At 43.7% G+C, this 26390-nt stretch overlaps 1 protein-coding gene across 6 annotated transcripts; it reads left to right on the top strand.

Annotated features, from left to right (window-relative positions):
* Nucleotides 1-919: 919 nt before the first annotated feature.
* HIGD1C (HIG1 hypoxia inducible domain family member 1C) lies at nucleotides 920-26390 on the top strand. 6 transcript variants are annotated; one of them, XM_030198293.1, is made up of 5 exons: nucleotides 920-1238; nucleotides 1467-1474; nucleotides 3118-3231; nucleotides 20355-20489; nucleotides 26161-26390. In XM_030198293.1, the coding sequence occupies exons 3-5, from the start codon at nucleotides 3138-3140 to the stop codon at nucleotides 26223-26225; spliced, it is 294 nt and encodes a 97-aa protein (XP_030054153.1). In that variant the 5' UTR covers nucleotides 920-1238; nucleotides 1467-1474; nucleotides 3118-3137; the 3' UTR covers nucleotides 26226-26390. The 6 variants fall into 6 exon arrangements, with proteins under 6 accessions (XP_030054153.1, XP_030054156.1, XP_030054155.1 ...); XM_030198296.1 differs by lacking the exon at nucleotides 1467-1474 and having other exon boundaries at nucleotides 920-1224; XM_030198295.1 differs by lacking the exon at nucleotides 1467-1474.

Genomic DNA, 26390 nt, shown 5'->3' with positions numbered 1-26390 from the left:
CATTTCATTGGGGCACATGGAATCACATCTGCATCTGTTTTGTAGAAGTTTAAATTTTAGATACACAAATGGATTATTCTGTTTTTAGGCATGTTTCAGGGACAAGTGTTTTTATAAGTCAAAATAAAAATAAATATTTTGTTTCATGCAGATCTTTTGTTGAAACATAACTAAATGGGCTAAAACCCCCTAATGCAGTCCATTGGTTTTCTTTTCTTTTGTTCTTGTGCTAAACCTGAAAATTCTTATCTCTTCAATCTGGTCAATAATAAAAGGAGCTCATTGTGTACACTATCCCCCTAAAAGGTTGTTTTCTGGCTGTACATGAGGAATTGTGATATTGAATAAATAAGTGTATGTTTATGTTCCTAGTCATGCATCCAAAGGTTATATAATCCTTTCAAGATAGCCAGTTAATCGTTTAACTTATTAGTGGAACATAACCACAGAGGCATGGTATGGCCGCATTTTCAATATGGTAATCCTAGGGCCCAGCTAAGGAACAGGTTACTTTGAGTTAGTCTTCACTGGATCACTTGCTTTCCTTGTGTCGTCACCATCCAGCTGGATAGGCAGTGTCTTAAAAGATAAAGGATTTTTAAAAACATTTAAATCACACATTATCCCAAGCAAACTCGGGTTCAATGTGGTTACATTTGAAAATACAGTGGGACAGAATCATAGAATTCAGTTATATCATGGAAGCAAGTAAATGGATATGTCAGAAATATTTAACAAAGATGAGACTATCATACATACCCAGCTGGGCATTTAAAAGTCTATCCTTTAATGATGTGACATGTTCAGAAATCATAGCCATAAGTACAGACAGTTATTAAAATATTATCACATGCATCCATACACACACTGTACAAGTAAACAACAGAGTACAACCAAAATGTAGTTTTTTTATTTTCTCATTTCCATCTTCCAAAATTTCAGACAGCAGATGTACAGATCAGCAGGACTCAAAGCAGTCCAATAACGAACGACAACGAGGATGCAGCAGCTCATAGGTTTCCTTGCTTTGTTTTGACTGTACTAGATGACGGCTGCGCGGAGAAGAGGAAACAAAGGATAACTTAAGTGGCTTCAACTTTTTGACGTCATGCCGTCTGCCTTCTTCACCCTCCTTGGGGCTAGGTAGCTTATACCGTCTGTCTCCTGTTTTCTCAATCTAACCTCCTTGGAGGAAGCGGTACATTTGGACGTCTTGGAGAACCGGTGGGTGGTTACAGGTTCGTATGCTCTCTCACGGGAATCCCGCTGGAGCTACTTCCATCCCTGCAAACCCCTTTCTCGTGCAGCTCTCATGTCTTTGAGATCAAGGAGGTTTTAATCCATCCTCCTTGTTTGAGATCAATCGTCCGACTCCGCAACAGGCCCCCCATCAAGAGTTTTCTTTCTTCGGCGTCCCGCCCTCCTGTGACGCAAGTTCCGGAGAGGGCGGGACGCCTCAGAGGGAGAGAGAGAAGTTGTTGCAATTTGCAAACCTCTTTGAGTTGTCTGTAGGGGTCGGGTCACCGGAGAAGCAAAGAGCAGACAGAGAGCAGTGGGATTGTTGATGAGTAGCCTCAGGTATGAGGTTGACGGGTGGGGAGAGGTGCCTGCTCGCGGACAGGGAAGAGAGGGAGAGATATGCTAGACCGAGGAAACTGGAAGAGAGAGGGGAAAAGTGGCAGACCACGGGGAGAGGTGCCCGAGGAGGGGTGTTCGGCGTATGAGGGTAGCCGAATGCACGTGACGTGGTATCTTTGCCATTGGAATCAGTGCGGCACAAGGATGGGGTGGCCAAGAGTCCAGGGCTGACCTAAAATATTCCATCTAGAACTGGGTAACTACTATTGGATCTGCTGGGTGTAAAATCCTTTTTGATCCCTGCAGATCATGGAAGTAAGCATCCTTGGATTTCAGAGTATAACTGTTGTTGTAGCACAGTTGAATAGTGCTGTGTTTTGTTAGAAATTAGCGTGAAGACCAGTGTTCTGCGCAGTGATTTGGTCTCATTTTGTCAATAATATGTCAACTGAGGATTAAAACAAAAAGAGCAAGGGAAGTGGGTGAGAAGAGATTGATATATCACCTTTCTATAATTCAGTCAAAAGCAGTTTAAAACACAATGTATACAGGTGATTTTTCTGTCCCTAGCGGGCTTATAATCTAAGGGTTTTTTGGTTGTTGTTATTATTATTATTTTTTTTTTTTTTACATTTTTTGGTTGGTACCTGGAGCATTGGAGGGTTAATGACATGCCTTGGTTTACAAGGTCTTTAGTGGTCTTTGCACTAAAGTCTTGAGTGGAGGGAACTCATAGCAAAGCCTTATTGTATGATTTTTATTTTTTTACATGAAATAACGCTTCATGTAGTGCAGCACTTGCCTTAGCCTTGGAATCCTGGGAACTTATTTAATGTCTACCTGATTTAAGCATTCTTTATCTTTGCTTGTTAAATTAACTCAGCATTGTCTGCATGCCAGCCTTGCTCTCAGTAGTGGTTCCCACTCTCCTTCCTACTGCCGAGATCATTCTAGGGTACACTTCCTGCAGTTGAGGCTTTTCATTGTGTTTGGAGAAAACCTTGTGAAATCTGAACATAAAAGAGCCCTAATCGTGGCAGGTAAAAGGAAGATCAGTAAGAGAGGAGAAACAAACAAAAACCAAAGGAGCGAGGATTAATTTTTTTTTAATGTGGTAAAGGCAGTTAGCTTAGCGCGGTTTTAAAAAAGGCTAGGCGGCTTCCTAAAGGAAAAGTCCATAGACCATTATTAAGTTGACTTGGGGAAAATACACTGCTTATTTCTGGGATAAGCAGCATAAAATGTATTGAACTTTTTCAGGATCTTGCCAGGTACTTGTGACCTGGATTGGCCACTGTTGGAAACAGAATGCTGGCCTTGATGAACCTTTGGTTTGTCCCAGTGTGGAAATACTTATGTAACTTGCTTTTACAGAAATGTTTGTAAGTTGTATGCATAGAGCTTGGGGTTTGTTTGTTTTTTTGTTTAGGCTGCATGTATGATTTCCATAGCATTGTCCTTCACGTGTGTTAGATGGACTACTTCCTGCACACACTTCCAGCTTTTCTGATCTAACCTTTCTATTTCCACCAAAAACAGTTCACCTACATTAATTCAGGATGTCTTCAGACAAGATGTGGTCACCTGAGGAAAGCGACAGCCAAATCAGCAAACTGGTCCGCAAAACCCATGAGTCTCCCTTTGTCCCCATAGGTGAGTTTAAAGGATAGCAGTGTGAAAGTTTCCCTGGCTGCCTACTGCTGATACAGAGCACATCTTCTTGTTTGGCAGCAAAGCTGCACTCTAGTAATCCACACTTTTTGTTTTAACAAATGGTTTAATCCTCTGGCTTTTACCATGATTGTAACATTGTGTCTCTAGTGGGGTCAGGTTGCAGAACATTAAACTCTCCCTACAGGTATTCAGTCTCGGCCAGAAGCTCAAGAAGGAATGGGGATCAGCTCATAAAACCATCCTCATGCTTGTTAGCCCAAAGGCCAGTAATAGTTAATGGAGTCCAGAGTTTTGCAGGAGATTTGGACATCCAGGTCTTTCTCTTGATTACTGAGCACACCTGTTGTTGAGGGTTGTTCATCTGGTTTGCCCATCCATGAACATTTTGGTGCAGATGCATGAGCACAGCCACAGGTCTCTGATACAGGGGCTGTGCAAGCAGTTGGCAACCTGAAAGAAGAATGGGAGGAACTGCAGGTGTCTGTGCTCTCACTGCCTCCTGTGTTGCCACCAGGACACTCTGTCCTTGAGGAAGGTAGGAGAGCTGCACCTGTAGCAGATCACAACCCATGATCTGGGAGGAGCAATGAAAATCCCTCCTTTCACCACTGTTCCCTCTTTCCAACCCAGCAGTAGTTTTGTGTGGGGGCGCGGTATGCAGAGTATGGATCTGTGCTTCCACGGGTGCTCTTTTTCATTGGACTGTGAGCTGGGGGGGGGGGGGGCAGGAGAGGGAGACAGGAGAGCCACATACACCATTTCAGGAGTCCATATACTGGAGGGAGAGTGGGAGGAGAAGTTGCCACCTGTGCTCTCCTCCCATGGACGGTGTAGGAGAAATGCCTGCTTGAAACAAAACACTGATTTGTATGCCTTCAATTTCACATTTTATATTGTTTATATATCATGATAAGATAACTGAGAGAAATGTTTGAAAACCCTTTTGAAAGTCCAGATTGCAGGTGCAGTTATAAAACAGAACAATGATCCAGCATCATGGAACGATGACCCCTAGCAGCAGTACCTCAAGACCACTACTAGGGGTCATTGGCGCCATCTTGAAACCTAGAGCAAGCCAGTGGAGGGGACCACTCCTGCCCCTTTCCATTAGACTACCAGAGAATCCCCCGGATGAGTCTGGGGAGGAGGGATTTGGGGGTAGGAGTGGCACTTGATAAGAGGGGGTTCCTTTCTGGGAAGGGGGAATTCTTATGTTGGGGGAGGGTTTCTTGATCAGGTAGGGGTGGTGGTAATTGGACTTCTAGATACGACATAACCATGCTACCAGACTGATGGCTACACTTGACCTCTTAAGGTGGCATTAACTGCTGATTGCATAGCAGCACTTATGACAGCTAGTGCACTGCACTGACCCATGCACTAACTGTCTCAGCAGCCATGCCTTATTGCTGCCTCTTCTCCGCCCATGACATCCCTTGTGCTAAACAGCTAGCGTGGAATCTTTACCACACTGGCTGGTCTTAGTGTGCAGTAGCTGTTAGCGTGGGTTCACACTAACAGCTACCACAGGAAAACCTATGCTGGTTGCTTAATGCAGCTTAGTAAACATCCCCTTTAGTGCTTACTTTGACCTGCCACACTTATAAAGTATATATTTCCAAACATTTCTCCTAGAACTCGGAAGGTAGGAGGAAATTGCTTCAGCCATGGCCCAGAGCTTTGGGGTCCTTCTGCTAAAGCTTGGCATAAGTACATAAGTAGTGCCATACTGGGAAAGACCAAAGGTCCATCTAGCCCAGCATCCTGTCACCGACAGTGGCCAATCCAGGTCAAGGGCACCTGGCATGCTCCACAAACGTAAAAACATGCTAATGAATTAGCTTATACTAAATTCTATGAAGCTCACAGATATTTAAAGTGAGCTTTTTAGTATTTAGTGCTTGATATTTTCATTAGCGCACGCTAAGCTTTAGTAAAAGGGCCCCTTCACCTTTGGGCATGTCTTCCTGAAATATCTTAGGAGATAATCAAATATAATGTTAAAGAATATTTTTTTTTTTTGGGGGGGGGGGGGGGGGGGGAGTGTTGGGATTTTTTTTTTTTTAAGTCCAGGCACTTGCATGCCAATTCAACTTTTTTGTTTTGCTACTTTTTTTCATCTAATTGACTCGGCTGTGGGTTTTTCTTCTGTCAAAATTCATTACAATTAAGCAACTAAGGTAGATTTTTCAAAGTGTCTATCCATATTGACACAGAAAATATCTAGCAGGAATTAGATATAACAGTGGTTTCCACAGCTTTTATGTGCCAGTTGTAGACGGTAAGATCTCGGAAACTGTTCTAGCTAATCCATTTAGGAGAGGTGCTGTGTTTCATCCAAAAGAGAGCCTGGAGTGATTTCTCTGTGCAGCATTAATGAGCTCTGGCCGATTAGCATGCAGCCCTGTCCTCTCAGAGGTTTCTGGGGACATGAGCTGCTCACTAAGGCCACTCTGATTAATGCAGCTATTGTAAGGCGCCCAGTCACTGGGTTGCACTTTGTTTTTTTTTTCCACTCTCTGACACTACATAATCTCCAATCCAGGCCTTTTTTGAGGTGGAGTCTGATAAACAGTGAAAGCTAAAAATAGCAGCTAGGCTGTGTTTAAGCATCAAGTGTTTGGCTGGTTTCTTAGCTTAGTTGCTTACAGTTTGAGATTTATGTAAAGAGAGCCTTTCTTTTGTACATAAGTACATAAGTACATAAGTAGTGCCATACTGGGAAAGACCAAAGGTCCATCTAGCCCAGCATCCTGTCACCGACAGTGGCCAATCCAGGTCAAGGGCACCTGGCACGCTCCCCAAACGTAAAAACATTCCAGACAAGTTATACCTAAAAATGAGGAATTTTTCCAGTCCATTTAATAGCGGTCTATGGACTTGTCCTTTAGGAATCTATCTAACCCCTTTTTAAACTCCGTCAAGCTAACCGCCCGTACCACGTTCTCCGGCAATGAATTCCAGAGTCTAATTACACGTTGGGTGAAGAAAAATTTTCTCCGATTCGTTTTAAATTTACCACACTGTAGCTTCAACTCATGCCCTCTAGTCCTAGTATTTTTGGATAGCGTGAACAGTCGCTTCACATCCACCCGATCCATTCCACTCATTATTTTATACACTTCTATCATATCTCCCCTCAGCCGTCTCTTCTCCAAGCTGAAAAGCCCTAGCCTTCTCAGCCTCTCTTCATAGGAAAGTCGTCCCATCCCCACTATCATTTTCGTCGCCCTTCGCTGTACCTTTTCCAATTCTACTATATCTTTTTTGAGATACGGAGACCAGTACTGAACACAATACTCCAGCTGCGGTCGCACCATGGAGCGATACAACGGCATTATAACATCCGCACACCTGGACTCCATACCCTTCCTAATAACACCCAACATTCTATTCGCTTTCCTAGCCGCAGCAGCACACTGAGCAGAAGGTTTCAGCGTATCATCGACGACGACACCCAGATCCCTTTCTTGATCCGTAACTCCTAACGCGGAACCTTGCAAGACGTAGCTATAATTCGGGTTCCTCTTACCCACATGCATCACTTTGCACTTGTCAACATTGAACTTCATCTGCCACTTGCACGCCCATTCTCCCAGTCTCGCAAGGTCCTCCTGTAATCGTTCACATTCCTCCTGCGACTTGACGACCCTGAATAATTTTGTGTCATCGGCGAATTTAATTACCTCACTAGTTATTCCCATCTCTAGGTCATTTATAAATACATTAAAAAGCAACGGACCCAGCACAGACCCCTGCGGGACCCCACTAACTACCCTCCTCCACTGAGAATACTGGCCACGCAATCCTACTCTCTGCTTCCTATCTTTCAACCAGTTCTTAATCCATAATAATACCCTACCTCCGATTCCATGACTCTGCAATTTCTTCAGGAGTCTTTCGTGCGGCACTTTGTCAAACGCCTTCTGAAAATCCAGATATACAATATCAACCGGCTCCCCATCGTCCACATGTTTGCTTACCCCCTCAAAAAAATGCATTAGATTGGTGAGGCAAGACTTCCCTTCACTAAATCCGTGCTGACTTTGTCTCATCAGTCCATGTTTTTGTATATGCTCTGCAATTTTATTCTTAATAATAGCCTCCACCATCTTGCCCGGCACCGACGTCAGACTCACCGGTCTATAATTTCCCGGATCTCCTCTGGAACCTTTCTTAAAAATCGGAGTAACATTGGCTACCCTCCAGTCTTCCGGTATTACACTCGATTTTAGGGACAGATTGCATATTTCTAACAGTAGCTCCGCAAGTTCATTTTTTAGTTCTATTAATACTCTGGGATGAATACCATCAGGTCCCGGTGATTTACTACTCTTCAGCTTGCTGAACTGACCCATTACATCCTCCAAGGTTACAGAGAATTTGTTTAGTTTCTCTGACTCCCCCGCTTCAAATATTCTTTCCGGCACCGGTGTCCCCCCCAAATCCTCCTCGGTGAAGACCGAAGCAAAGAATTCATTTAATTTCTCCGCTACGGCTTTGTCCTCCTTGATCGCCCCTTTAACACCATTTTCGTCCAGCGGCCCAACCGACTCTTTGGCCGGTTTCCTGCTTTTAATGTATCTAAAAAAGTTTTTACTATGTATTTTTGCTTCCAACGCTAATTTCTTCTCAAAGTCCTTTTTTGCCCTCCTTATCTCCGCTTTGCATTTGGCTTGGCATTCCTTATGATCTATCCTGTTACTTTCAGTTGGTTCTCTTCTCCACTTTCTGAAGGATTGTTTTTTGGCTCTAATGATTTCCTTTATCTTACTGTTTAGCCACGCCGGCTGACGTTTAGTCTTTTTTCCCTTTTTTCTAATACGTGGAATATATTTGTCCTGAACCTCCAGGATGGTGTTTTTAAACAGCATCCACGCCTGATGCAAGTTTTTTACTCTGCGAGCTGCTCCTTTCAGTCTTTTTTTCACCATTTTTCTCATTTTGTCGTAATCACCTTTTCTATAGTTAAACGCTAGCGTACTTGATTTCCTAGTTTCACTTCCTTCAATGCCAATATCAAAACCGATCATATTATGATCACTGTTATCAAGCGGCCCTCGTATCGTTACCCCCTGCACTAGATCATGAGCACCACTAAGGACTAAGTCTAGTATTTTTCCTTCTCTTGTCGGCTCCTGAACTAGCTGTTCCATGAAGCTGTCCTTGATTTCATCAAGAAATCTTATGTCCCTTGCGTGTACAGATGTTACATTAACCCAGTCTATATGCGGGTAATTGAAATCCCCCATTATTATTGTGTTGCCCAGTTTGTTTGCGTCCCTGATTTCCTTTAACATTTCCGCATCCGTCTGTTCGTCCTGGCCAGGCGGACGGTAGTACACTCCTATCACTATCCTTTTCCCCTTTGCACATGGAATTTCAATCCACAGTGATTCCAAGGAGTGTTTTGCTTCCTGCAGAATTTTCAATCTATTTGATTCAAGGCTCTCGTTAATATACAATGCTACCCCTCCACCAATCCGATTCACCCTATCACTACGATATAATTTGTACCCCGGTATGACAGTGTCCCACTGGTTATCCTCCTTCCACCAGGTCTCAGAGATGCCTATTATATCTAATTTTTCATTTAGTGCAATATATTCTAACTCCCCCATCTTATTTCTTAGGCTCCTGGCATTCGCATATAGACATTTCAAACTATGTTTGTTGTTCCTAAGTACATCATGCTTAGTACTTGACAGTATTAATTGGCAATCTTTTGTCTGATTTTTATTGTTATTTAAAGATACCCGATCTACTACAATCTCTTTTGCAACCTCACTATCAGGATACTCTATCTTCCCTGTTATGGTGATATCTTTGAAAGATACCTTATCCCGAACCATGCTCTTTTGAGCGACTGTCGGCCTTCCCCCCATTTCTAGTTTAAAAGCTGCTCTATCTCCTTCTTAAACGCCGATGTCTTATATATACTTTCTTATATTTTGATACCTTTATGGAATAAAGACAATAATGTTAAAGGTGTGTCCTTAAGAGGTGTAAGGATCACTTGGTAACTTGTTTGCCTGGTAAGAAGGTGGTGGGCCTCATGCATCGACTAGATAGGATTTTAGACAGCGCTGGGGAGGAGCCTGCTGTGTTGGTACTTGTGGGTACCAATGACGCATAGAGGTCATATTTTCCAAGCACTTAAACTTACAAAGTTACTTGGAGGGGCATAATCGAACAGAAACGCCTATCTCCATGGGCGTTTATCTCCGAGAACGGGTCCGTGAAGGGGCGGACCGAATCGTATTTTCGAAAAAACATGGACGTTTATCTTTTTTTGAGCTGGGCGTTTTTGTTTTTCAGCGATAATGGAAACCGAAGCCCAGCTCAAAAACGAATAACTCCAAGACATTTATTCGTGGGAGGGGCCAGGATTCGTACTGCACCGGTCCACCTCACATGCCAGGACACCAACCGGGCACCCTAGGGGGCACTTTTACAAAAAAAAAAAAAAAAAAGGTAAAACAGCTCCCAGGTGCATAGCACCCTTCCCTTGGGTGTTGAGCCCCCAAAATCCCCCTCAAAACCCACTGCCCACAAGTCTACACCATTACTATAGCCCTAAGGGGTGAAGGGGGGCACCTACACGTGGGTACCGTGGGTTTGGGGGGGCGGTTTGGAGGGCTCCCATTTACCAGCACAAGTGTAACAGGTAGGGGTGGGGGGGGATGAGCCTGGGTCCACCTGCCTGAAGTCCACTGCTCCAGTGACCTGCATACTGCTGCCAGGGAGGTGGGTATGACATTTGAGGGTGAAAATAAAAAGTTGTGAAACGGCATATTTTGTGGTGGGAGGGGGTTCGTGACCACTGGGGGAGTCAGGGGAGGTCATCCCCGATTCCCTCCAGTGGTCATCTGGTCATTTAGGGCACTTTTTGGGGCCTTATTCGTGGAAAAACAGGGTCCAGGAAAAGTGCCCTAAATTCTCGCTAAAAACGCATATTTTTTTCCCATTATCGGCGAAAGGCGCCCATCTCTGATCGGCAGATAACCACGCCCCAGTTCCGCCTTCACCACGCCCTCAACACGCCCCCATCAACGTTGTCCGCATCCGCGACGGAGTGCAGTTGAAAACGTCCAAATTCGGCTTTTGATTTTACCGCTTTATTCGTTTTTGGGAGATAAACGTCTATCTCCCGATTTGGGTCACAATATAGGCGTTTTTCTCTTTCGATTATAAGCAGGATAGTAACCTATGAAACCTTGAGTGTCTAAGTGCTTAGAAAATGAGCCCCAGCATGTGGGAGGGTGGTTCTAGAAGCCAGATTTAGACTTCTACATAGGAAGTTAAAATTCAGAACCTCCAGAGCAATATTTTCAGAAATGCTCTTTGATCAATTAGCAGGACCCAAGAGGCAAGCGGAATTGCATAGTTTCGATATGGGGATGAAACAATAGTGCAGGAAGGAGGGATTTAGATTTGTTAGGAACTCAACAACATTCTGGAGAAGGGAGAGCCTCTTCCTTTTTTTTTTTAAACAGTATGTTTATTGATTTTCACTTAACAGAATACAGAAAACATTCCAGCCATATAATACAGTAGGCCATCATCTTCTGTTAGTTACATAGAGTATATCCCAGCCTAATTCCCCCCTTCCTCCCTCCCCACCCCCCGGGGTAACTCAACTCATTCTGCACAAGTTCCAAAGGTCTGGACCCGATTGTGAATTACATCACCAAACCTCTCCACTCCATGTATGTATTCCATGTTTTAAGGAATCTGACCATCGTCCTTCTTCTTGAAGCTGTCCATTTATCCATCACACAACAAAAGTCTACTTTCGCCAACACCTGCTCCACCGTAGGGGCCATTACCTGCTTCCACAGCCTCGCGATTAAGGTCCGAGCCACTGTAACTATATATATAAGCAGACAGTGTTGTGCCTGCTGGGAAATCCAATGCAAATATTATGGGGTTATTCAAATAATACTTCTGTCCCAGGAACCAGGCTGTTCTACATCTAACCCACTGTCTCAGAGCTACACCCATTTGGCCCTGCACTCCCCTTATAAGGCTCCTCAATAACGGTAGAGGGAGCCATGGAGCCGCCCATAAGGGGACCCCTTTCAGACCCCATTGTGCTGCATGCGAACACGGTCTGGTTAGCCCCTTCTGCCCTATAGCCAACATTTGGAATAGTGCTGCCCTATAATATAGCCAAAAATTTGGCACCCCCATACCCCCTTCCTTTCTAGATTGATACAATACTTTCCTAGCAACGTGCGGGGGGTCTCTTCCGCCAAATAAAGGCGAAAACTTTCCGATGGAGCATCTGAAAAAAAGTTTTCGGGATATGGATTGGAATTGCCATAAACAAGTAAAGGAGCTTGGGAAGTACGGACATTTTCACCACCGCTATTGTTCCCATCCATGACATGCCCAAACCTCCCCATCTCTCTAATTCCATAAATAGTGCTTGTGCTTTAGGGACAAAATTTTCCTGAAACAAGTCCTCCATGTTCGGGGTTAAATTAACCCCTAAGTATCGTATAGCCTTTGATGCCCAATTAAATGGGAATAGCGGCTGCAAGCTCTCCTGTAAACCTACTGGAAACTGTAAAGATAGAAGTTCTGATTTCTGTATATTAGATTTTTAATCCTGATACTTCCTCATATCTTTTAAGAATATCCATCACTGCATGCAGAGATTCTCCAGGATTTGCTAGAGTTAGAAGGACATCGTCCGCGTAGAGCATAATTTTAGTTTCTTGGCTTCCTATGTTTATACCCTGGATCCTTGGCTCCTGCCGAATCAGCCTCGCCAACGGCTCCATAGACAGGACAAACAGCAAGGGGGACAATGCACACCCCTGCCGCGTGCCCTGAAACAGCTCAAAAGGTGTAGTGCTCATACCTTTAATTTTTAATTGAGCCAAAGGCTGACGCTAGAGTGCCATGACCCAATGCATAAACTGCCCGCTAAATCATGCGCATTCCAGCAATTTAAAGAGAAAGGGCCACAGCACTCTATCGAATGCTTTCTCTGCATCCAATGAAAGGAAAACCGCCGGATGTCCTACCCGCTGTATTCTGTCCAATATGTATTGTGCTTTTCTAGTATTATCAAAAGTCTGCCAATTTGCGATGAAACCTGCCTGGTCCTCATGGACCATGCGTGGGAGCACTTTTTGTAACCTTGCCGCCAGGATAGTGGTGAATTTTATAATCAGTCCCTTACAGGGAGATTGGACGGTAAGACCCACAATTCTGAGGGTTCTTATGAGATTTAAGAAACAGCATCACGTTCGCCAACCTCCAGGAGTATGGGAGCATGGTATCGCTCATGATATTATTAAACACCCGGAGTAGCACTGGTGATAGGATAGTTTGAAAGCATTTATAAAACCGATTGCCAAAACCATCTAGCCCCAGTGCCTTCCCTCCCGGCAATCCCCATATAACCATATCAATTTCCTCCTCCTCGACAGGGGCCGACAACATAGTCCGTTCTGCCTCCGTCAGAGTGGGGAAATCTACCGCCTCCAGCTGTGAGTGTATTGGGCCCTCTGTTGAGAGGGTCTCCGGCTGGTATAACCGTTTATAGTAATTCACAAATTCTCTTTGAACATCCTCCACCTGATCCCAAACCTGGCCCTCGTCATCTTTTATGCTATTAATATTATTGCGGTTGGATAATTGTTTTAATTTGTATGCCAATAATTTACTGGCCTTATTGAACTCATAGTACTCTTGCTGTACCCTTTGCAGCTGTTCTTGGATGCCCCTATTCTCCAAAGCAGCCAGCTGCACCCTAGCTTTGTGTAGATCCTCTTGGTGACTCGGTGTAGCCTGCTGCTGCTTCACCATATTATCTAAACGCTTTATTGTGTCTCTCAATTCTATTTCCTGCTTCTTAATATCTTTATGTAAATACGTTTGTAGGGATATCATTTTGCCCCGTATCACAGCCTTCAGGGTTTCCCACAATATCCCGGGTGCGATATCAGGTGTATCATTAATGCTAAGAAATTCTTTTAATTCCCCTTCAATTACTTTCACCTGTTTAGGGTCATTTAACAAACTATCCGGAAACTGCCAAGTTCTCCTCCCATCTACCACCCGTCTCCCTCGCAAAGAAAGAACCACTGGTGCATGGTCAGACCATGTACGTGTCTCTTTTTCTGTGGATATAACCTGTAACATTAGTCCTACACTGCCCATCCACATATCAATTCTTGAGTGTGTGTTATGAGGAGCTGAGTAACAAGTGTAATCTCTTTCTACACCATTATAAACCATAAAGCTGTATGTCTCTGTTGATCACCCCACCCCTCACCTATCCACACCCATCCTGTTAGAATATCAATGATATGCTTTGATGTCCCCATGCATACCTCCTACCCACCCCCATCCTCCCACCCTGTCAGACTGTCATAGTAATGCTTGAATGTTTTCACTTATATACACTGTCAGCTAGCACATTTGCTTATTTCCGATCTGACGAAGAAGGGCAACCTTCGAAAGCTAATCAAGAAATGTATTAAGTTATGTCCAATAAAAAAAGGTATCATCTTATTTTCTTTTCCATGTTTTATTTTGTTTGATTTCTATTGATAAGAGTAAAGATACAATTGGTAATAGATATATAACATGGATGATAAAGGGAACAGTCAAGTAACAAAGGGAAGAACATACAATAGGTATCACATACAGTATAGGGAGAAAATGCTCCGATTGAACCATAATTCACCATCATGTACTTAACAATCATGAGTCTTTATGGTATATCATGTTAAAGAGATGTGTCTTCAGTGCTTTGCGGAAGTTAATTATGTTGTGAATTATTTTCAGGTTGTGGTAGAGCAGCCCACATTTGTGAACTCAAGTATGAAAAGCTGGACGCATGTATTAATGTATATTTTAGACCTTTACAGCTGGGGAAGTGAAGATTTAGGAATGTGCGTGCTGATCTTTTAGCATTCCTAGGTGGTAAATCAATAAGGTCCAACATGTAGGTTGCAGCATCACTGTGAATTATTTTATGCACCAGAGTGCAAATTTTGAAATTTATACGTTCTTTAAGTGGAAGCCAATGTAACCATTCTCTTAGGGGTTTAAAACTTTAATATTTTGTTTTTCCAAAAATAAGTCTGGCTGGAGTGTTTTGGGCAGTTTGAAGTTTTTTGATGATTAGTTCTTTACATCTAGTTAGAAGACTAGTGCAATAGTCTAAATGACTCAGCACCATTGATTGTACTAGATTACGAACGATTCCCCTAGGGAAGAAAGGTTTAACTGTTTTGAGTTTCCACATTGAATGGATCATTTTCCTTGTTATATTCTTCACATGGCTTTCCAGTGTGAGATTCAGATCTATGGTTACTCCGAGAATTTTCAGTAATAAAAACCATTGTACCATATAAACAAAAATGAATGAAATAATTAGGAGAGAACATTTTAAAAGTTCCGATTCAAAGATCGAGAAGTGACAATAAAAATGGAGTGTACTAAGGTGCATAAATTTTGTCATACTATTACAAAGTGTGTGTGTATATGTATGTATGTTTATAATTAATAAGTCTGAATAAACAAGTGAATCAGTAGTGAATGTGCAAAGAATGATGTACTAAGACCAACAAATGGTGACAGTGAGTGTAGTAACAATCATAAATATGAGGTAGCGCAGAAATATAGAAATGTTTAAATAAAGAGCAGACAATTATTCCAAATTACCCCATCAACTGCTACACAGGTTGTAAATACAGATGAACATCATTCTTTAAATTATCTGTAAGCAGTTTAAAAATTAAGGTGGGGTGTTAGACTACACCTCTAGAATGCCAGGGATTGTAAGATAGGCTCAAGGGGGAGGGATATCTCACATTTGGACTGGGGAGAGGGAGGGAGACAAACAGGACAAAGCACAACTCACGGTCAGTTTTGGCTGAAATCGAAATCATGACTGTAGCCTTTCGGCTGAAACTGAAACAATAACAGAAAAAGAATTTTGAGCCAGTTTTACAACTGGAACCGAAATGTGGTCAGCCTCTAAATGAGTCAGCATGGGTTTAGAAACATTGGGAAGTTTTGCCGTACCAGTTTATTAGATATTTTGAAGGTGTAAACAACCAATTGAATAATGGTGAGCTGGTTAAAATGGTGTATTTGGATTTTCAAAAGACATTTGATGAAGTGCCTCCTGAGATATTTCTTAGGAGTTGAGTGTCATGAATAAGAGGCCCTTTTGTAGATGATAAACTGGCTAAAGGAAACTGAATACGACTAAATGGTTAGTTATCCATATAGAAAAGCATCACTAGAGTACCCCAAGAGTTTGTTTTCTGACATGTGCTATTGGTATAAAAAATAATCAGGAACTAGGAACGGCAGGTGAGAAGATCAAATTTATGGATGATTGGAACTTATTCAAAGTCGTTAAAACGGCAGAAGATTATGAATATTTGCAGAATATGTTGTGGAGACTAGGCAATCTGGCAATGAATAGTTAAGCTTTGGAACTTGTTACCAGAGGATGTGGTTTCAGCGGTTAGTGTAGCTGGGTTTAAAAATGTTTTGGACAAGTTCCTGGAGAAAAAGTCCATAGTCTGCTATTGAGAGAGATGAGGAGAAAGCCATTGTTGTCCCTGGGATCAGTAGCATGGATTCTTGCTACTATTTCAGATTCTGCCAGGTTTATGTGACCTGGATTGGCCACTGCTGGAAGCAGAATACTGGGTTAGATGGACCATTGGTCTCACCCAGTATGGCTATTCTTATGTTCTAAAATGGCAAGACATTTAATGCAGACAAGTGTAAAGTAATTCAGTTAGGGAACAATTATCCCACTTACACATGTAAAATGATGACTTCTGAGCCCAAGAAGAAAGAGCTTGGAGTCTTTGTGGATACTTTTGTTGAAATTTTCAGCCTAGTAAGCTGCAACTGCTAAAAAGGCAAATCAAATGTTAGGGATTATTTGAAAAGGGATGAAGAACAAAACTGAGAAAAGCATAGCCTATGTATAGGATCTCAGTTCTTCTGCACCTTGAGTATGGTGTGCCGTTCTGGCCACCCCATCTCAAAAAGGATATAACTGAACTGAAAAATGTTCAGAGAAGGGCAATAGAAATGATAAAGGGGATGTGATGCCTCCCTTATGAAGAGAGGGTAAACAGATTAGGACTCTTCAGCTTGGAGAATAAATAATGGAAGTTTATAGTCAAGGAACAGTTAAATAGGGAACACATGAAAAAAAGACACTCCATTGAGCTAAAGGTAGAAGACAAAAGCAAAGGTTTTTTTTTTCCTACACAGCAGTGGAATCTGTTGCTGGAGGTTGTAGTGAAGTCAACTAACATAAGAGAAAAGATAGGAATGGATAAGTTTCTGGAGGAAAAATCCATTTGAAAATGTTATTCGCGGGAATAAACTTCGGAAAGCCATCATTTATTCCTGTAAATGAGCTATGAGAAACAGGCTTTTTTTTTGGGGGGGGGGGGGGGGGATCTGTTGGGTTCTTGTGGCCTGGACAGGGTACTGGGCTTGATGGGCCTTCGTCTGTCTGACTCAGCATGGCTTTTCTTACATTTTTATGGTTTAAGTCATATTTCTATTACATACAGACAACAGATGGGAAGGCAGTAGAACTAGAGGACATGAAATGAGATTAAAGGGGGGCAGATGCAAGAAAAAAGTCAGGAAGTATTTTTTCACGGAGAGAGTGGTGGATGCTTGGAATGCCCTCCCGTGGGAGGTGGTGGAGATGAAAACGGTAACAGAATTCAAACATGCGTGGGATAAACATAAAGGAATCCTGTTTGGAAGGAAGGGATCCTCAGGAGCTTAGCGGAGATTGGATGGCAGAGGCGGGGCTGGTGGTTGGAAGGTGGGGTTAGTGCTGGGCAGACTTATACGGTCTGTGCCCTGTAAAAGACAGATACAAATCAAGGGGCTGGTGGTTGGGTGGCGGGGCTAGTGCTGGGCAGACTTATATGGTCTGTGCCCTGAAAAAGACAGATACAAATCAAGGGGCTGGTGGTTGGGAGGCGGGGCTAGTGCTGGGCAGACTTATACGGTCTGTGCCCTGAAAAAGACAGATACAAATCAAGGGGCTGGTGGTTGGGAGGCGGGGCTAGTGCTGGGCAGACTTATACGGTCTGTGCCCTGAAAAAGACAGATACAAATCAAGGGACTGGTGGTTGGGAGGCGGGGCTAGTGCTGGGCAGACTTATACGGTCTGTGCCCTGAAAAAGACAGATACAAATCAAGGTAAGGTATACACAAAGTAGCACATATGAGTTATCTTGTTGGGCAGACTGGATGGACCGTGCAGGTCTTTTTCTGCCGTCATCTACTATGTTACTATGTATCCCACAGGTTCAGGAGTAATGGAAAGCTGTCAACCAGCAGGTGGAGATAGAGAACTGTGTACTGAGCTGAGACATATCTCTCTTGGCATCCAGTCCAGCTCCTCAGTATCGTCTATCGCCAGCAGGTGGATGGACACACTTTTCAGCCTCTGGTTCTGATTTGCTCGTGGTCAGTTGGTCCTCAGTTGAGCTTTGTGGGTGGCTTGAGACTGCAGAGTCACATTTGGAAGTCTCCAGAGCCCTGTCTCTGGTTCCCCATGAATTTACTTCTTCCCGCACCTGTTTCCTGTGGACCTCTCCTTTCCCATCTCAGCAACCTTTTAAATAAATATATATATATATAGAGAAAGAGAAGAAGGAAATAGGTTTGCTGGACGAGTATCAGCCCTGAGCCTTTCTTATCTGTGGTAAGACTTATGGAGACTGAGCTTGGAGGAACAGCCGGCAGTGGTAAGTCTCACTAAAGTTTGACTGAAACTGCTTAAAGGGCTGCAAGTTCTACTTGGTATATGAGAGGGATCCTGACTCTTTGCTTGGGGCAAGTTATACTAAGCTGGTGACAGTCAGGTGAATGGTGCAATTCCTGCGGAGGCAGTTAAGCGGTGTTCCCACTGCGGAACCTTCCAGCCGGTCACCATCAAGGCATCAGTGCATGCAAGCCAGGAATACTTCGACATGTGAAGGAAACAGTCATTCCTTGTCATCAAGCAGATGCAGCCATTACAGATGGGTTGTGTCCATCAACCAGCAGTGCTGATGAAAACGGTCTCTACTGGTGAGCGATTCCTGATGGAACACTTGCATTCAAACATGCCAAAACTACTGGAGTTAAAACGTCGAAGGACTGACTGACGATCCTCCACTGCAATATGGATGGGAGTGAGAAGTTGGAACCCCTCGTCATTGGAAAGAGCAAACAGCCCCGTTGCTTCAAGAAAGTTAAGCGACTTCCTGTGTAATACGAGGCTAACGCAAATTCATGGATGATTGGGGAAATTTGGAAGCAGTGGCTAAAGAAGTTAGACACTAGAATGCAGCCACAAAAGCGTCAGATTTTGTTGCTTTGTGATAATTGTGCTGCACACAGGGATGATGTCAGACTGTCTAACGTCAAGGTGGTCTTCCTGCCACCAAACACTACCTCTCTGATTCAACCTATGGATCAGGGCATAATAGCCAATTTCAAACAACATTATTGGGCTCTTGTGCTACGTCATCTGATGAGCATTATGGATGACCAGACTGGCAAGGATAAACGTGCTGTTGAACTGGCTTGTAATCTGTCACTGTTGGATTCCCTACATAGGCAGAAAGAAGCCTGGAATCATGTTACATAGGCAACCATTGTGAACTGCTACAAGCGGGCAAGCTTTGTTAAGGATGTGGAGAGGGACAAAACAGATGCAGCTGTTGCAAACGTGTCAGATGAAGAGGTTATTGACATCCCAGCTGGTGTTACTGAAGAGGAGTTTCATCGCTACGTAGCTGTTGATTACGATGTAAGCTCTTTAGGCCTGCGGGCTCATTCTACGAGGCTTACAGTGACATCCTGGGTGGGGACTACCTTTCTGTCTCCAGCAGATATTTGCAAGGTGGTCACATGGTCGACTCTGCATACCTTTGCCAAGCACTACAGGGTGGGCATTGTGTTCTTGGAAGCCAGTTATAGGGTTTTGGTCCTCAGGGTGGTGCTACCAGGATCCCACCCACTCTAGGGACTTCTTTTAACCATCCCACAGGTTCTGGGATAGTGGGAAGCAGCGTGATTGAAGGAGAAATTTAGGTCTTACCTGATTTTCTTTTCTTTTCTTTCTAATTAGTTCTTCCTGCAATTCCAGAGGCCCACCTGAGGTTTCTGAGATGTTTAGTTGGTGCAAAGTAATAGGTCAAATAACTGTTGGCTTGCATGGTGCTTCCTGCATGTCTCTTGTTCTCTACATGTCTAGAGATAAGAGGTCCACACATGCTAACCTAACACCAACCAACCGAGCAAACGTTGTTTTAAGGTGGCTGTGTTTATTCTGAGTTTCTCATTACTGTTTGCCTACGTAAATACTGAGGAGCTGGACTAGATGCCTTCAGAGATGTCTCAGCTCAGTTTTTAGTTCTCTATCTCCACCTGCTGGTTGATGGACACAGCTATCCCACAGGCTCTGGAATAGTGGGAAGGACTAATGGAAAGTTATCAGGTGAAAAAACAAAGAGTGGAAACTGGATCAGGTTCTTCAAAAACAGACTCAGGACTTTGGAGTCCTGAGTCTGTTTTTGAAGATCCTGATCCAGTTCCCACTCATTTTTTTGACTGTCCATCCCGTGGGGACCTTTGTATTCTTTCCACTTTTTGTGGTCTTTTTGCAGAAGTTATCAGGTAAGACATAATTTCTTCTTTATCCATGGCTTTGATTGCCCAACTTACCCATGTTAGTGTGCATATTTTTACTTAGGGGCAAGGAGATGGCAATCCAGTTTTGTGTAATTGAAACTATAGTTTGTTTCCCAAACAAGAAGTACATGCAGAGAAAATGGAAGCAAATGCTGAATGTAACTTTTCTGGCGTGATGAACAATAAACAAATCTAAGTAAAAGCTTTATGGTTTTTGCTTTGTCAATTCAAACCCCACAGGTACCCCCTGTCTGTGCTTTGGTTTTACCCATATCAATGCACCGCAGCACCTGTGTATTCACTTAGATTTTTAGTGGTAGAAATGATCTTGCAAGAGGAACATGATACAAAGCTGAATAAGAGGTGCACTGCGCTTTTGCCTTCTGAATATGCAGGGATGGCTGGCTTTCTAGCAGTGGTTGCTTATGGTCTGTATAAGCTGAAGAGCAGAGGAGACCAGAAGATGTCTGTACATCTCATCCACATGCGTGTCGGAGCCCAAGGATTTGTTGTGGGAGCAATGACCTTTGGTAAGATCCTAATATCCCTTCGTTAATATAGTGTAACTAAGGGCTTTGGAAGCAGAGAGGACTTGCTACAGCTTTTCTGCACGTAAGATTTGTCAAGGACAAGGAAAAAGAGAAACTGTTCAAACTTTTCAAGGTTAAAAGCTAAGGTTCTGCTGTGGCTCTGCAAGGTGATCCAGAGCGGCCAGGCCCTTCCAGCTGTTGAGTGACACCTTTAAGCCCATCCCATTCTTTATAAAACTTCTTTCTTTGTGGGCTGATATTTGGCAGTGCATCTAAGTGGTGAAAGAAGTTTAACAAAACCAGGAGTGGCTCAGCATGCCACAATTATTTCCAACAGGTGCATAAACTCTTATTCCAAAGTTTGTGATCAGTTGCAAGCAGAAGTGGAATATTTTTTTCCATCTGCTTATAACCAGTAGAGTAGCCATTTGGACCTAGGCTCACCCAAAATTGTGGCACTCTTGCTGTGGCTGGTGGGAATCCCTACATCCTGCCAACTGAAGATTTTGTTGTCCTCAGGCAGCCAGCACTCTTCCAAACAGTTGGCAGCACTTGCCTCAAGCAGTACCACTGGCCTTTCTGCATATACAATGAGCACACACGGCCTGCCAGTGGCAGTACCAGCTTGAGGCAAGTGCTGCCAACTGCCGTTTGAAGAGCGTTGGCTGCCTGAGGAAGAGAATCTTCAACTGGCAGGGTTTATGAATCCCTGCCAGCACAGGTATTTAGTATTTTGGGTTGGGCAAGAAGGGGCAGAGAGTGGACCCGGGCGAGGGGGGGATTCCAGGCCCACCCAAAATTGGACATCTGACTGCCCCTGCCTGTAATGAAAACTTCAAGACCTGGTAAGAGTAGTGTGTGTAATTTTAAAGTTGTGAACTACCTTTTTGCAACTTTTAGAATTTCACACAACTATCCAGTTTCTGACAGCATTCAACGTGAACCAGAACACAGAGAGCCGTAGGCACAAAGTAGAGGAATTCTATCCATTTTTCAGAGTTGTTTATTAAGACTTGTTATACTGCTTACCTTTGTTAAAACAAAGTGGTTTACAATACATATTTCATACCAGCAAGATTAAGTTCCCAAATTATATTAGATTTATTTTGTTGGGAGCTTCTAAGGGTGCTCTACAGATAGAATAATTCCCCTTAAAGGTAGTGTCATGTTCTGCCTTCATTACGGAAACACTTGCACTTTGAACTTCCCTCACTCAAGAAGAAAATGGGCTGTTTGCTTTAGTGATTGATCCTTTAACACAAAGCATATGAGAATGCTGCCAGATTAGGGGATCACAAATGCAGAGTGGGAAGCACAGGATATCTCCATGGTCGCATATGGCGTCTTGTTCACAGTTAGATCTACTATTACTACAGGTGATAATGCAAGTATTGGAACATCTTGGGGACGTTTCGAGGTTTTAAGTTAATATTACTAAAATGGAGATCGTAAATATTACAGTACCAGTTGACCAAGTGCAAAATTTAAAGTGAGCATTTTCATTTAAATACAAGGGGTGACTAGGTCTCTACGATATTTGGGACTGCAATTGGGGCAGGATCATCATGAACGTTTTTGAGTTAAGCTATGTTCTGTTGGTTAACAAAGAACTAGATAGGTAGAAGAGGCTTATTTTGCCGTGGTGGGGGGCATATAGAGGTGATAAAATGATGGTGCGCCCCAGATTTCTGTACTTACGTCACTTGTTGTAGTGGTTTAAGAAGTGGAATAAATATATACTTCCATTAATTATGGGAGAGGGGGGTGGTGAGAGAGATACTGTTTCCTTCGAGGAGAGAAGGGAGCCTGGCTACACCTAACCTGGAGTGCTACTATCAGGCAGCACAGTTGCGAGCTATATTGGATGAGGAGCAGAAGATACCTTTGGCACACTATCCTTGGGTGGTGGGGAGAAAACCCCTTTACCAAGATTTATACTACTGGTCTGACTGAGAACTTGAGAAATGTTGTTGGAAAGCTGTAGGAACTAGTCATTTACCCCCATTTGGAATAACCCAGAGTTTCAGTTGGGGAGGGTGGAAAGGAATTTTCAGAGATGGGAAGCACAAAGGGTAATAGCAAGGGGGTGAAAGAGAACACAAAGACCATCATTCAAGGAATTAAAAGAGAAGCTGGAATATTTGTGCAGGTGATACAGTATCTGCATTACAATATAGAGAGGAGTTTCTGGATTATGCAGAGAGGGATGAGCCTGTAGGGCTTTTAGGAGAGGGAGGGAACGAGAACTGGGAGAGGGGTGGAATGAGGGATTAATATTATGGCTGACTGTTAGGAAATGAGAACACTTGTTTATTGGTTTGCTATTACATACTCAAGTTTATGCAAATATTGTAGTATTTGAGTGATTATGGGCTATTGCAGTGTCAGTTCCCAGTTTGTTCCCTGAATTGGTTCAGTTGGGGATGCTAAAGAAGCAGTGTTCAGCTTGTGGCAGAGAAGGAGTTGCTATCATTGGTTAAGAATGTCAGTCAGTGGCAGTATTCAGGTCATGTGATTGCAGGGCTCTGGAAGGAGTTCCTACGTGTCTCCCAACATAAGATCATCACTACAGTGACTGAGCAGTTATAATGTAAAACGGAGGAAAAAAAATCCTTTTGTACTTTCAAATGAAGACTCACAGTGTGTGACTGCAGCCCTGGGCCAAAAGATGCAGAAAGACCCCCCCCACCCACCCCCAAAACCAAGCTTTATCTGAGCACACAGTCCTCATTGAGACTCTCAAGAGCCACTACATTCTTGAGGGTAGCACCCTAGTACTGGCTTGCCCATGAGAGCTGAGAATTATTCTCTCAGGACATGCAAGATGGAATATTCATACAACTGACTGACTGTCATCTGATGGAGCCCACATGGGAATACTCCGTAACTTATTTTCCAGAAACTTTTCAAAGCATTGCAGGCGTATGCGTGCATCATCTAAGTACATAAATAATGCCACACTGGGAAAAGACCAAAGGTCCATTGAGCCCAGCATCCTGTCCATGACAGCGGCCAATCTAGGCCAAGGGCACCTGGCAAGCTTCCCAAACGTACAAACATTCTGTACATGTTATTCGTGGATTTTTCCCAAGTCCATTTAGTAGTGGTTTATGGACTTGACCTTTAGGAAACCGTCTAACCCCTTTTTAAACTCTGCTAACGCCTTCACCACGTTCTCCGGCAATGAATTCCAGAGTTTAATTACGCGTTGGGTGAAGAAACTTTTTCTCTGATTTGTTTTAAATTTACTACACTGTAGTTTCATTGCATGCCCCCTAGTCCTAGTATTTTTGGAAAGCGTGAACAGACACTTTACATCCACCTGTTCCACTCCACTCATTATTTTATATACCTCTATCATGTCTCCCCTCAGGTGGACTAGACATCTGCCTAGGGGGGTACCCATACAACAGTAAGTATGCCTGTGGAAGACAACATGGCTGACACAGAGCCTTGAGCACGACGCACGCTCAAGGCCTGTTGGGTCCTGTCTGTTTCGGAAGGGGTGGGACCTAGCAGGCCTGAGTATGTGTGGATGCTCAGGGCCCTGCACCAGTTGTTTTCCATAGGCACACACTATGTCTGTCACCCCAGAGATGAAGAGGAGGGAAGCAACTGAACACCTTGGGTGGGGAAAGAAGAGCAGATGCTGAACACCACAAGGGCGGAGTAGGGAAGGAGAGACATGCTAGACAGCACAGTGGAGGGGGGGGGAGGGTAGGGAATGGGAGATGACTGGATGTGAGTGGGCTGGGTGGGTACACAGCTGAAGGTTTGGCCTGTGGCGTCGTTTACCATTGGGCTGACCCTCCTCCCCACGCCAGTGTCCTTTGCCATTGCTTTCTTGGGCCAGGGGCAGGTATGCTGTCTTGCCACTAACTTTCACCCACATGCTGGCTATGAGAAGTAGGAAAATCATATCTAGGGCAAGTTCCAGAGCTGCCTGTTGCCACATAACCAGCCATGGAGTGCTCTGCTGGACCCATGAATCACACCTGCAACACCAGCACATGCCTACAGGCTGCAACATGTATACGACTGCAGCCCTGGCTGCCCGAGAAGGAGATACCAATAAGGGAGGGGGGCTGGACAAAGGGCAGGGAGGGGAAATAGCGAGTGTAGGAGGTGAGAGAGAAAATCTTTATTTACAAGATTGAGGAAGATCGCTCTGGGCCTTGCACAATTTATGCTATGAGTATATCTTGTTGAGCACATTGGATGGACCGTATAGGTCTTTATCTGCTGTCATCTACTATGTTACTATGGAGGGGATCTTCTTTCCTGGCTAGAGGGCTGCAGCTGCTCTCCTGATACTCAAGGCAGGCTGAGGTTAATCTTCCACTGTTTGGGAACAGGTGCAGTGGGAGAAAGAAGGTGGGTTGTAGTTTTCAAGAAAGAGAGGGAGGAGTGGAGAGAGTAGGAAGGTCTAGGGATTATTGTAGAGGAAGTGGGGGTGGGGTACAGAACGGGACGGGGACCCACAGTAACTGGGGATGGAGCAGGGACCAGATCCCATCGTGTCGTTTTCTACTTTGAAGCCTGTTAATGAACAGGACTGTTATTTTTGTTTGAGTGATGCAGACAAGCAAACATGCTGGCCACAATTACCAAAATTTGCATGGGGGATCCTACACATCCTGCTACTAGCCCATCTTCTTAAAATTCATCTTCTATTGCAGGAAGGACTGTGGACGACAGGAGAGCTAGACTGAATTCTGTGTTGATGTTTTATTCATCCACAGATTAAAAAATCATGTGCTTCACAGGGCATATTTCTCCCCTCTAAAGCATACAGAATTGTTGTATTTTGTACCCCTGGACATTTTAACAGGGTGGATTAGGATTCCTTGGGGTAGTAGAAATCAACTATTGTTAGGGTAGAGGGTGGTGGTGGTGGCGGCGGCAGGAGGGGTTATTATAGCTACTCGTTGTTATTGTTTTCTATTTGTAATTTATACACAACAGATGCACAGCATATTGTGCCTTTTTATACTTAAAAAAAAAAGATTTAAATATAAAATCAATTGTTCGAGGATTCTGCAGATGAGGACAGAGCCCATGGGGATGGAGATGGGGCCTGCAGGAATGGGTGGGGACAGAGACAGAACTCACAGGGACAGACTTTGTCCCCATGTCATTCTCTAGGGTGGGTCACAAGATGTGATATTGGGGCTGCCAAGATATGGGTGAGGATATTGAGAGGCAGAATGAAGGACTTGAGAGAGAGGCGGGAAAGATATTGGGCTGAATGTGTGGGGAAAAGAATGTCATGCTGGGTAAAGACTGGTGGGAATGGTGGGGGGGGAAGAAACTAGTGATATGAGTGGGAAGGGGTTCTGTGGTGGCAACTCTTCTCTCTCTGCTCTCTCTCTTGAAAACATGAGGCTTTGGTACTGTGCATTCTGGTTCCTTGGCTCCTCATATGTGAAAGATAGACCCTTGTTGAAAAGACACACGTGCTTCCCTGTTTTTATTCTTCAGTACATGACTGTGTACCCAGAAGTGATTTTTACCCAGCAGATGTGGAAGGCAAAAGCACAGCCACACAGGGTGGCAACATAAAATATCTGGTTTACAGTTTCACTCATGGAGGGATGTTGATAACTCTTGTTGTACATTGTACCCGTTTGATGTGCAGTATATAATTATTGCTCTTTTCCCTTCGGTTTAGGTGTAATATATTCCATGTACAAGGAGTACGTTAAGCCAAAGTTTTCTCACCCATCCGACAAGTGAGCCAACTTCGCTTGGACAACCAAGGCATTAAAGCTTGTGTGCACTAAATTGTTCAGTAGTGCTGTATTAAAAGGAGAACCACATCTCATGTACACTTAGTATTCAGTGAAACCAGAATGCATACTCCGATTGATGTTCACACTTCACTTTGTTCCCTAATGTTGA

This window comes from Microcaecilia unicolor, chromosome 3 (genome assembly GCF_901765095.1).
Source record: "Microcaecilia unicolor chromosome 3, aMicUni1.1, whole genome shotgun sequence".
NCBI classification, from domain to species: Eukaryota; Metazoa; Chordata; class Amphibia; order Gymnophiona; family Siphonopidae; genus Microcaecilia; species Microcaecilia unicolor.
Note: the sequence above shows the minus strand (reverse complement) of the source record. Positions and strands in the feature narration are given on the sequence as shown.